The sequence below is a fragment of the Carassius auratus genome, chromosome 22, assembly GCF_003368295.1.
Source record: "Carassius auratus strain Wakin chromosome 22, ASM336829v1, whole genome shotgun sequence".
In the NCBI taxonomy this organism is placed as follows: domain Eukaryota; kingdom Metazoa; phylum Chordata; class Actinopteri; order Cypriniformes; family Cyprinidae; genus Carassius; species Carassius auratus.
Window position 1 is genome coordinate 34419567 of NC_039264.1, and position 14012 is coordinate 34433578.

At 36.8% G+C, this 14012-nt stretch overlaps 1 protein-coding gene across 1 annotated transcript; it reads right to left on the bottom strand.

The window, feature by feature from the left end:
* Positions 1-983: 983 nt before the first annotated feature.
* On the bottom strand, positions 984-12902 carry LOC113040444 (zinc finger protein 2-like). The gene is made up of 3 exons (XM_026198790.1): positions 12756-12902; positions 7114-8172; positions 984-1448 (listed from the first exon to the last, which is right to left on the bottom strand). The coding sequence occupies exons 2-3, from the start codon at positions 8156-8158 to the stop codon at positions 1408-1410; spliced, it is 1086 nt and encodes a 361-aa protein (XP_026054575.1). The 5' UTR covers positions 8159-8172; positions 12756-12902; the 3' UTR covers positions 984-1407.
* Positions 12903-14012: the final 1110 nt, after the last annotated feature.

Below are 14012 nucleotides of genomic sequence, written 5' to 3' on the forward strand. Positions count from 1 at the left end.
ATGTCTCTGAATGGTGCCGTTTTATTTACTACACACTGAAGTTTGTATGATGCTAATAGTGTTTTAAATGTCTACATAATCATGAACATTAGCAGGGCTGAGAGAAAACTTAAACATTTCCTAGTTTTATTGAAGAAAATCCATTGTAAAATCCATTCTGCAACTCAAAGGTCCGCTACAACCAGTTGAAATAAAAGTTTGATTTAAATTGAAATTATGACAGAAATATATCAAAATTATATTAACACCAATAATATAATTCTTTATAATTATTTATTTAAACATTATTAAGGAATATTGTATTTGTCCATGTTTTATCTTAATATACTTCTGTTGTGCAGAACTTTGCCAAAAATAAAAGTTCTTACATTTTCATTTAATATCATTTTTAAAAATGTATTAAAATGTTAAAGTGTTATATGCCAACATACAGTCAAACCTAAATTTATTCAGACACCTTTAGCATTTCTCACATTATCACAGTTTACTCGCTATAGTCTAGGAAAATTGTTATAAAATATGACAAGAACTTAAGAGTTAAACTGTGTCAGGAAAAAATCATGTGTCAAATACATTTTCTGGTAACAATTTTTTAAAATCAGTTTTACTGGTAATTTATGGTACATATTAATGGCTCAAGGAGGTGAAATCGATCAAATAATACATTGTTTTATATATATGTAAATAAAATGTAACCGTAAAGTATTTTTCAAGTGTCTTGATTATATTCACTAAAACTTAATTTCTCAGCTTCGGTTATGATTACTCATGTGCATATTTGAAATGTATAAGTAAATGTACAACTTTTCTGCACCATCACAATCAGACCTGGGTCTCATCTGTGTCAGGCAGTAAGATTTTATCAATCAAGACATTTAAAACACAAAAAAGTCTAAAAAGCAATCGTATCAGGTAATGGCTTTCGGATAAACTCAAAATTATTAAATTAATAATAATACTGATTAAACTATTGTCGCAAGTAGCATCATTAGACATTAAAAATGGTCAATAAACATTGATAAAATACATGATTATTTAATACATGATTACTTGAAAATTTGTGAGAAAATTATTGATTTACAACCAAACCAAGTGCATCACAAATGGTCGAGCATTTATAAGATTATAAGATTAACAATTAAACACAAACACCAGATCAATGTCTTTCTTAAAACTAAGATGGACACTTCTTCAGGTCACTTTGTTGTCCACACGACTAAAAAGTCCACTTTTTCATAAATGGAGTAAAAAAAAAATCTAACTTGAAATTATAAAGCATAATGAGAGATTATATTATGAAGCAAATTGAGAAACAAGAATAAAACAATTAGATGATGTTCTTTTGGGAAGGAACTATCTATGAGTTGATCTGAATCTCTTGAAAAGTCTTGAAGTCTTGAACTTTATTCACCGTGACAACTTTGGACTTTTCTTTCTTGTACACATATCTGAAAAAAAAAAAAATGACTATATGTTACTGTATTATCTTCACTAGCCTACTACTAATCAATCATTAGTTTTGGCACTGCAAACAATAAAAGTAAACAATTAAGCTGTTTCACTTCAAACTGCATTTCGAGTTCAGTGTGCCATCACTCATTGTGGCTTTCAGACACAAACTCAGATTTATTCTAGGGCTGGTAATTTTTTTTTTTTTTAATCTAATTAATTACATGATGTGGTGATTAATTAATCGAATGAACCGCACATCAAATTTGGAGAAATTACTCACAAAAGATCATTTAAAGTCGTTGTTGTGTAAAGCATCAGGCATTATAAAAAGTAGGTTCAGCAAGAAATATTTTGTTTGATTATGCTCTTTTTGACCATGTGAGAAAATGGTGACCGAATTGTCATTTTTGGCAGGGTGAACTATAACATTAATCATTTATTTTCTTAATTTTATTATTATTACTATGGAAATATGAAATTACTTCTTTAATGAAATGATGAAATAATAAACTAAAACTGCGTAGGTGGAGGTAATGTCTTAATGATTAAGTCATCGAGTCATTTATTCATTAATTTGGTTTGTATAAATGGCTGATTCATTCAGGAGTGAAGTAAAGGGTTCTTTATGAATGGTTCATTGAATCATTAGGTTTGTTCGACTTGAAGAGGATCATCACCATCAGACCGACCGGTGTGTGACATCATCATCATCACCATCAGACCGACCGGTGTGTGTGACATCATCATCATCACCATCAGACCGACCGGTGTGTGACATCATCATCATCACCATCAGACCGACCGGTGTGTGTGACATCATCATCATCACCATCAGACCGACCGGTGTGTGTGACAACATCATCATCACCATCAGACCGACCGGTGTGTGTGACATCATCATCATCACCATCAGACTGACCGGTGTGTGTGACATCATCATCATCATCACCATCAGACCGACCGGTGTGTGTGACATCATCATCATCACCATCAGACCGACCGGTGTGTGACATCATCATCACCACCATCAGACCGACCGGTGTGTGACATCATCATCATCACCATCAGACCGACCGGTGTGTGTGACATCATCATCATCACCATCAGACCGACCGGTGTGTGTGACAACATCATCATCACCATCAGACCGACCGGTGTGTGACATCATCATCATCACCATCAGACCGACCGGTGTGTGTGACATCATCATCACCACCATCAGACCGACCGGTGTGTGTGACATCATCATCATCACCACCAGACCGACCGGTGTGTGTGACATCATCATCATCACCATCAGACCGACCGGTGTGTGACATCATCATCATCACCATCAGACCGACCGGTGTGTGACATCAACATCATCACCATCAGACAGACCGGTGTGTGTGACATCATCATCATCACCACCATCAGACTGACCGGTGTGTGTGACATCATCATCATCACCATCAGACCGACCGGTGTGTGTGACATCATCATCATCACCATCAGACCGACCGGTGTGTGTGACATCATCATCACCACCATCAGACCGACCGGTGTGTGACATCATCATCATCACCATCAGACCGACCGGTGTGTGTGACATCATCATCATCACCATCAGACCGACCGGTGTGTGTGACATCATCATCATCACCATCAGACCGACCGGTGTGTGACATCATCATCATCACCATCAGACAGACCGGTGTGTGTGACATCATCATCATCATCACCATCAGACCGACCGGTGTGTGACATCATCATCATCACCATCAGGCCGACTGGTGTGTGACATCATCATCACGATCAGACCGAACGGTGTGTGACATCATCATCACGATCAGACCGAACGGTGTGTGACATCATCATCACCATCAAATTTGGAGAAATTACTCACAAAAGATCATTTAAAGTCGTTGTTGTGTAAAGCATCAGGCATTATAAAAAGTAGGTTCAGCAAGAAATATTTTGTTTGATTATGCTCTTTTGGACCATGTGAGAAAATGGTGACCGAATTGTCATTTTTGGCAGGGTGAACTATAACATTAATCATTTATTTTCTTAATTTTATTATTATTACTATGGAAATATGAAATTATTTCTTTAATGAAATGATGAAATAATAAACTAAAACTGCGTAGGTGGAGGTAATGTCTTAATGATTAAGGCCGGGTTCACACCGCAAGCTGCAGCAGAGCAGAAGCAGCGCGTATTTTTTTCGGTGCCCATGTTAACAGATGAGAGCGTTCACACCGCACGCAGAAGCTGCGCGGCAGAGCGTAGCAGAAGCAGAGCAGAAGCAGCAGTGCCGCGATCGTTTCGGCGCTGGGTCTATTTTTGCAGCGCTGCTGACGCTCAGTTAAAGTGAAAGTACACCTTTGATGGACAAAATAAATATGATTTCACACAAAAAGTGCTCTAACTGCACAAAAAAAGCACATCTAGGGTGTTTTAACAAGAACTAGAGTATGTTACGAAAAGGAAATGAATATAAAAAATATGTATAGAAGATAAAGTGACCATGGCCAAAATGATCATGATCATGGCCAAAATACACATGTACTTAAACGAAAATTTGCCCAAAATTTGCATTAATGATATCTACTGTGTTCTTAGCAAATTACATAAAAAATGTATGATATTTAAAACCACATATTTTTATATTTTTTATTATAATTTTATTTTAATATATATATATATATATATATATAATATATATATATATATATATATATATATATATATATATATATATATATATATATATATATATATTTTTTTTTTTTTTACAAAATCTGTTAAAGTACTTACAGTTCTATCCAAAAATAGACTTTTTTTTGCCGAAATACAAAAACAACTTTAAATAATTTATATTGCTAGCTTAGCCTTGGAGATTTATTTATTATTAGTAGTATTCTTTTAATAACTAGGCCTATGTATTGGCAGAAGAACGGATGTCGTGCTAACAATCATAAACAACAGCACGTGGTGTCACAGGCGGTGGTCTTCAGAGTGCACCTGGAAAGACAATAATGGACGATACTCGTCTCATCGTGGAAGTTGAGAAATATCAAGTTCTTTATGATCCACACAATGTACTTTATAAAGACTTGCAGGAGAAGGAACAAGCATGGGATGAAGTTGCAGCGGCTCTTATTGCAGATGGTAATTAATTTTATAGTGTTTTTGACGCTTTCGCTGGCACACGAGCAAACAACTCAATATTTGATTCAAAATTGATTCAATTGGAACCATTTATTTACAATTTCTAAATTACACATAAGCACACAAATAACAAAAGCAGGTGATACATGCATATATAATAAACAAGTAAATGCTGATTTCAAGATGAGCAGGAAGTCAAGGCTGTGAACCATCTACAATACACATAATTTAAAACCGTTTATTAAATTGGTTTTCAGGGTGTTTTTTGGTAAATTTGATTGCAAACAAACCCAGTGACAAGATGGTAATATGCACCATGTTCTCTCCTACGTCGGTTAATGGGATGAACCCAAAGTCTGGGTCTTTTTAGTCTCCTTAATAACAAATATAGCGCGATGGCCTTTCTTCTATCAACAACACGTACTGCACGGAAAACAAAGACAGCAAAACAAAGATCCAACAAAAGTAACAATTAAATTATTAATTAAAAAAGCTTCTTGCCTAGTCTTTTTATTTAAATGTATTTTAAATGGGAAATAAAGCAATGCGAACGTACCCATTATAGAGCACTCTGACCAAAATCTGCTGTTCAGTTGCGCGCTGCCTCCGCTGTCGGTGTGAAAGCAAAATAGGCGCGCGCTGCTTCTGCTCTGCCTACCTGCTGCTAACGCGCTGCTTCTGCTCTGCTGAAACTTGCGGTGTGAACCCGGCCTAATGATTAAGTCATCAAGTCGTGTCTCACCGCGGTGTAAAGTACCGGGAAGATTAGGCAAATGACTGGTGAAGTAGGTCTGCGCGTGTTTCTCAATACAAAGTACCACTGAGAAAAAAAAAAAAAAAAAAAAAAAAAAAGTACGCCGATTTTGGACGTACATCATCGGTAGTTAGTTCAGACTTTGTGCATGCGACTGGGGAGTGTGATGTCCGCGACGACGCAGCAGCGTACTTGATAACTTCAGTCACCTCGTCTTGGCTACTGCAATTTTCCTTACTGTATATTTACAATAAAACGAAATAGGATATCAAATACCACTGCCTCCTTTTGTTTTCATTTAAGCATAATAACAACTGCAGAATTGAACTTAGTTCAGGGATGTGTATATGCAGCCATTACAATGAAACTTTTTTATTGCCTTTTTTATTTTCATTTTAACATATAGATAATTTGAATACAGACAAAAGAAAACCTGTTAGATTTACCCCACAGCTGAATTATATTTTATGTTTAACCACTAAAGAGACATCAGAGCCAGTGGCACATATCAGAAGGTCTAGCTGAGTTGAGGCTGCTTCTCAGCGGATAGATGATCACTGATCTCCCGCTGATCGAGTGGAGCTCACCGTCTCAGAGATCAGTGAAACACGTTTTTAAATAGGCGCTGTCTTTATAAATAAACCACAGATTTGAGTTTTAAACAACTACATTCTCGCCTGAAATACTTTTAAAATTACATTTCATGACACAATAACAGTAATATTTTGAAAATGTTGATCCGAATAAATGGTGGTTGAACTCAACCAATGCTGCGTGGACTCAACCAATCAGAATGATTAGTGCCAAAGTCCCGCCCCAGAAAGTTCCGGAACTTTGAAAAAGTACCACCTCGCCAGCAGGGACTTTCTGAGGGGCATTTTTTTACCCAGAACTTTATTTAGTTCCTGGTTCCTGCGGTGGAAACACACCAATTACCAGGCCAAAGTCCCTAGTTCCTGGGTAAAGTTCCTGCGGTGGAAACGCGGATTAACAGTAATATTTTGAAAATGTTGATCCGAATAAATGGTGGTTGAACTCAACCAATGCTGCGTGGACTCAACCAATCAGAATGATTAGTGCCAAAGTCCCGCCCCCGAAAGTTCCGGAACTTTGAAAAAGTACCACCTCGCCAGCAGGGACTTTCTGAGGGGCATTTTTTTTACCCAGAACTTTATTTAGTTCCTGGTTCCTGCGGTGGAAACACACCAAGTACCGGACCAAGTCCCTAGTTCCTGGGTAAAGTTCCTGCGGTGGAAACGCGGCTATAGAAAACATTTGGTGCATCATACAGATGAAGATGCGACAAGACAGCAGAGCAACTAGAAGTCTGTATTAGACAAGAATGGGACAACATTCCTATTCCTAAACTTGAGCAACTTGTCCCCTCAGTCACCAGACATTTGCAGACTGTTATAAAAAGAAGAGGGGATGCCAAACAGTGGTAAACATGGCCTTGTCCCAACTTTTTTGAGATGTGTTGATGCCATGAAATTTTAAATCAACTTATTTCCCCCTTAAAATAATAGATTTTCTCTGAGTATATTTTGACTAACTTACATTAAACCCCTCTGATTGGTCAGTGCTTTTAACAAACATGTCTGTCATTGGCTACAAAACTCAACACTGCAAAAACATGGTGTAAATAGATACATTTGCCTTTGTAATTAGAAACCATTGCCTGCTTTTCAGCGGGAACAGAATACAGACCGACGAGTCAAAAGTAAAGCATTAAGTTGAATATTAACTCTACTTACTATGATTTCGGGCTGTGGATGATTTTTTATGTCTCTGTAGAGAAGATGATTCAGTGTAGCTCTTCCCACATTGATCACATGTGTATGGTTTCTCTCCAGTATGAGTCCTTTCATGTTTTTTCAGATTTGATGAAGAACTGAATCTCTTGTCGCAATGTGAACACATGTAAGGTTTCTCTCCAGTGTGAGTTCTCTGGTGCATTTTCAAATGCTCATTTGTAAAAAAAGTCTTCTCACACTCAAAGCACATATAAGCTTTTTTGGCAGTATGTCTTTTCTGATGTGTTTTTAAACTTTTCAGCAGTGGAAAACTCTTTCCACACAAAGAACATGAATACAGACGTTTCTTCTTTGTATGAAGTGTCAGGTGAATCTTTAGGTCCGAAGACCTTACAAATCCTTTGCCACACTGATCACATGTGTACGGTTTTTCCCCAGAGTGGATGTTCATGTGCTCTTTAAGGCTGCGTTTTATTATGAAACTCTTCCCACACAGATCACATGTAAACGGTTTCTCTCCAGTGTGGATGTGCATGTGCAACTTATGGTTTGTTGATTGTGTGAAACTCTTCCCACACAGATCACATGTGAATGGTTTCTCTCCAGTGTGGGTCCTCTCATGCGTTTTCAGATGTTCTGATAAACGGTATCTCTTGTCACAGTGTGAACACTTGTAAGGTTTCTCTCCGGTGTGAGTCCTCTCATGTGTTTTCAGATTTGCTGTCTGAACGAATCTCTTGTCACAGTGTGAACACTTGTATGGTTTCTCTCCAGTGTGGGTCCTCTCATGTGTTTTCAGTTGTCCTAAACAAATGAATGTCTTGTCACAGTATGAACACTTGTATGGTTTCTCTCCCGTGTGGGTCCTCTCATGTGTTTTCAGAGTTGCTGTCTGAATGAATCTCTTGTCACAGTGTGAACACTTGTATGGTTTCTCTCCAGTGTGGGTCCTCTCATGTGTTTTCAGAGTTGCTCTATGAACAAATCTCCTATCGCAGTGTGAACACATGTAAGGTTTCCCTCCAGTGTGGGTCCTCTTGTGCATTTTCAATTCTACAGCTGTAATAAATTTGATAGAAAAAAAAGAGTTTGATGTTATCATGATCTACAGTGCATAATATCATCCAAAGATTCAAAGAATCTGGAGCAAATGTATTGTTTTTTTTTTTTTATCTGCCCTGTGTCTGAGCAATCACGCAGTCTCTGGGTTTTGTTTCCAGAAGATAGACTTTATTTCAGAGAGAAACAAAGCTTTGTGAGCTTCTCTTTGTGAGAAGATCTCCCGAATGCAAGGTAGCATCTCATTATATAGTATATATATATAATATACTATACAGGGCGTTTCCAAATAGTCAGACTTTTCCTTATGCTTGCAATTTTGATACCTCCCTAGGGACTTGCTATGGTAAAGAAAAGAGGCCCATTGCATGTTTTTCCAGATGTTTCCTATCTGTGGTGGTCAGGATGTTTTTTGCAGACATAGAAACATTCCTTCCACACAAAGGCTATATGATTATAATGGAATAAGACACATATGTATATATGCGACTAGATTCATCTTGATTATACTTGATTGAGTAAAATCTTATTAATAAAAATATTCCACAAAATCTCTGTGCGTAAGGGTCAAGGCCGGAAAAATTTAGGGCTAGTAATGAGGTGAAATGGTTAAATAATGATGTGATTTGAAACAGGTGATGTCAACAGGTGATTGTAATTATGATTTGGTACAAAAGCAGCATCCAAGAAAGGTCTAATCCTTTAGGAGCAAAGATGGTCCGAGGATCGCCAGTTTGCCAACAAATACGTGAGAAAATTATTGAAATGTTTAAAAACAATGTTCCTCAAAGAAAGATAGGAAGAGATTTGGATATTTCACATTCAACAGTGCATAACATAATTAAAAGATTCAAGGAATCTGGAGGTATTTCAGTGCGTAAAGGACAAGGGCGCAAGCCTAAGCTGAACAACCGTGATCTCCGATCCCTCAGGCGGCACTGCATCAAGAATCGTCATTCATCTAGAAGCGATATCACCACATGGGCTCAGGACTACTTTGGCAAACCTTTGTCAAGTACCACAATACATATTTACATCCACAAATGCCAGTTAAAACTGTACCGTGTCAAAAGGAAGCCCTATGTTAACAGTGTCCAGAAGCGCCGTCGACTTCTCTGGGCTCGGAGGCATCTGGGATGGACCATCACACAGTGGAAACGTGTACTGTGGTCAGATGAATCAGTATTTCAGGTATTTTTTGGGAGATATGGACGCCGTGTGCTCTGGACCAAAGAAGAAAAGGATCATCTAGACTGTTACCAGCAACAAGTCCCTAAGCCAGGATCGGTCATGGTATGGGGTTGTGTCAGTGCCCTTGGCAAAGGTAACTTGCACTTCTGTGAAGGCACCATTAATGCTGAAAAGTACATAGAGATTTTGGAGCATAATATGCTGCCTTCAAGAAGACATCTTTTCCAGGGACGTCCATGCATATTTCAACAAGACAATGCAAAACCACATTCTGCACGCATTACAAAGTCCTGATTGTGGAGGAAGAGGGTACGGGGACTTGACTAACCTGCCTGCAGTCCCCATCTTTCCCCAATAGAGAATGTGTGGCAACGAAGACCCCGTACTGTTGCCCACCTTAAGACTTGTTTGCAGGAAGAATGGGACAAAATTACACCTGAAACCCTTCATCACTTGGTGTCTTCAGTCCCTAAACGTCTTTTAAGTGTTGTGAAAAGGAATGGCAACATTACAAAGTGGTAAATGCTTTACTGTCCCAATTTGTTTTAAATGTGTTGCAGGTCTGAATGACAGGAAAGGATGCATATTTACAAATTACATGAAGTTGACCAGACAAAACATGAAATATTTTGTGTTCATATTGTCTGCAATGAAATACAAGTCAAGTAAATTTAGAAATCACTTTTTTATTTTTTTGCGTTTTCCATACTCTCCCAACTTTTTCTGATTTGGGGTTGTACTTCTGTTTATGCCGTTGTTTCATCCCACTGTAAAATGTGTCAACACTTCCTAGGCTCACATTGTCTATGCACAACCCCATCACAGACAAGCAGCATGGCAGAAAGAGTGAAGGATGTAGTTTATTCTTTGCATCTTATACGGTTGCAAAAGTTAGATTCCCAGTGAAATGCTCTCCAACAGCAAATGCAATGAGTTTGCTTCTTCCTTTTTTTGAGAAGATCAATAATATCAGAAAGGTGATCAGCACACAATATATTTCTTAATTCTGGCTGATATTTAATTCCGATATCAATAAGAACACTGTTATAAAAAGCCTTGTAAAACTGCCAAGAATGCCTACAACAGATGTCTTTTACATTCTCCTTTTATTTGTGTTTAGTCTTCATACAAACAAGAAATGTGAAATCACTGTCAAATCACCGTCATCAGACTCACGTAAGTAATATTCATATCTTTAACTTCAAACTATAGGCAAGCATACACTACCAGCCACAGTTTTTGAACAGTAAGATTTTTAATGTCTTTAAAGAATTCTCTTCTGCTCAGCAAGAAGTTTTAAATATTGATAATCAGCAAATCGGCATATTAGATCATGTGACACTGAAAACTGGAATAATGATGCTGAAAATTCAGCTTTGATCACAGGAATAATTCACATTTAAAAATATAAAAAATGTAAAATATATTTCAAAATTTGAGTAACGGCTGTAATCAAAGCAGCTCCGCTCACGAACGCTTCTTCATTAGATAAAATCAAAATCAAAATTTTCTGAAGACAGTCCTTTCCATTCAGAGATAAACTTATATAAAGCACCTGCGACGTTTTGATTTTGTAACGTTCAGTGCTCATGTCTATTCAACGAAGTCAAACGCCACAAATAAATCTATTTATGGGGAAACACTGGTAATTTATATCGAAATTTTGTAAATGTCTTTAGAAATCATATCACCGTTATTTATTCATTTATTTTTGTGCTTAACTCTTTTTATCTTTAATTCAACAAAACAACATCAATTCAAAGAAACAAAACAGGGAAGGAGGAGCAACAGCCATATCAATAATTTTACAGTCTGTAAATCAAAGAAGTAAACTGTCATATTAGCAGAAACCATGAAAAATACAGCTCCAGGTGACCCACGACAGACACCAAAAGTTTCTCCTCCATCATTGCAGTCTCTGGACTTTTGTCACCACATCGGAAGGCCCGCCTTGCCATTCATTCAATTGGACAATTACAAAAAAAACGTGAATGACGTCAGGCGCCTTTCCACTCAGAGTTGCTTTTTTTTTTTCAACTTGAGGCACTCAGAGCACTCCTCCAATAACACAGGGCACCCAGACTCATAAACAGCGTGCAAAGTGCTTACTGCTGTCCACTGCAGGACACTTACATTCGAATAGAACAAAAGTCCTATGTGATAACAGATGCATAATAAATATGCAGAGCGGGGTGGGGAACCGCTGCTTTAGATTAAATATATATGTATTATTTATTTAGAAGCCCAAACTGAGCAAAAATAGCAACTTGGTGCATTTAATTTAATTCATGCAAACTATAACTTTATGCAATTGGTATGCCCACAAAGATTTCAAGATGAACAAATAAATGTTTCTCAAAACACTGTATCATTATTTATCATTTTAACACAATTTTTGCTAATTATTTTGATCATGTTGTAGGATCGATTTTCTTTTGTTCAAATTGATAATTAAGAATCCTTAGAAATAAATGTATTAAATATGATTTATATGAGTTATTTAGGATTAAGAGGATGACATTTAATTTTATCTTTTAATTTCTTGAGTGTGCTCTTAAACAGCAACCTGTTTGTTCTTCAGTGTGTTTGGTTCTGCAGGGTTCTGGATCTCTCATGTTCTCGCTGTCTTTCAATAAACTCTGTCTTCACTTGATGAGAATATTCCGGCATTTATAGGAATTCTGAGACTTAGAAATATAATTATAATTCTGTCAAAAAATGCTGGACTCTGAAGCACAGTTGTAACTTTTTGTGCAGACATTAGTTTGCTTATTTTGGCAGTTATATTGGCATAGTAATAGTAGGTGTATGTGGTAAAAAAATAAATAAATAAATAAATAAATAAATACTTTAAAAAAGCACCATTAGAGTCCGAGCAGAGTAAAATAAATGTTAAAAACGTCTCTCTCTCTCTCTTAGTAAGTGAAAAACAATCAATCTCTCTGTGTGTGTGTGTCTGTGTGTAGTATATATATATAGAGAGAGAGAGAGAGAGAGAGAGAGAGAGTATTGTTTTTCACTCACTAATTTCATAGATAAAACAAACTGCAACTAATCATTTAGTTTTTTTCCCGCTCCATTTCTGTCTGCCATTAACCATATAGGATACAACTGAATATTTTCATATCTATGAAAGCACGAAGAAACACGCACATCTGCATCACTTTAAAAGATTAACACAAACTTTAGAGAAACACACACAATGGATCGTGTCCGCATGACTTTAGTTCCCTGTGATGTTCCTTTCCTGTCGCCAGAACAGGCGCGTAAATAGTGTTCTGTCCGATGAAAACAGTTTAGAAAGAACCCCGTAGGATGTTGATTAAACAAACCGTGAAAAATGTTTTTTAAGGATGTGTAAACAAGAGATATATCTGGACTGCTCGACTCACCTCAGAAGACACAGCAAGCGCACGCTGGTGTCCGGTTCATGAACGATTCGTTTGATTTAACCGGTTCTTCTCAGTGAGTCGGTTGAACCAGTTCATCGAATCGAACGGAATCGTTTGAAACGGTTCGCTTCTCAAATAAATTGAGTTAATCCACAAATAACATCTTCTTCTTCTTTGACGTTTAATGGCGGTCGGCAAACCAGCTTTGGTGCGTATTCCGCCATCTACTGGGATGGAGTGTGAGGCACTGATGTCAGAAATAAACAGGAGAGAAACAAACAAACAAACAAAAAATATTACTTCCACCTACCCTACCTTTCTATATTGTCTTATATAAATTTGTTGCTTTAAAAAAAAAAAAATTAAAAGAGCTTCAGATCCTTTGAAAGAACTATTAAATATATTCGGCAAAGTTAAAGAATGTGTGCCAACTAATCGTTTTTTAATTTAATTCTTTCCTTTTCATTTGCCATACAATTGATTATTACATGCGCTACAGTTTCTGAGAGTCCACATTTATTATACTGACCAGAACCATGTTTCCCTATCAATTGAAGTGATTTGTTGAGGGCAGAATTACCAATTCTTAGACGAAAAAATAAGTCTTTTTAAAAATTAAAAGTCTTAATTGACAAAGTCTATACAAATTTTACAAAATTTCAAATTTTCTTGAATCGGATTTCCCACTTATTAAACTATTAAGAACTGAAAACGAATCTGAGCAAATGTGTTGTACACTATCCACTTTACTGTACGCGGACCTTCCTCGTGATCGCTATAATTTGTGCAGTCTTGTTCATTACTCACATTTAATTAATTCATAAATATTCAAATCAATATGATTATTTAGTGTATTAAGTTCTTGCTAGATGCATGAGTTTCACCAACGTGTTCTGGGTCATAAAATAACTGCTTATCAAAACCAATTTGACGTCACTGTATTCTGTTTGCACCTATATCTTTATTTGTGCTTCTTTGAGGCACATGATCGTTAGTTAATAAGCGGAGATGTTCTGTTTATCTACAGTAGGATGGGATTTAATGATGATTTGTGATGTGCTTCTTTTCCTTATTATTAATCTTTATTGTTAACAATATTGATGAGAAATGTGATAGGCTAATTTAATTCAGTTTTGTTCTATAATGTTGTAATCATTTAAAAGGAACTTCTTGGACTCCATCTGGTTGAATGTTTTTCTCCCATTCAGGCCCTTCAGGTTGATCTTCCTCCGAACATCATCATGAAGATGTGAGAAA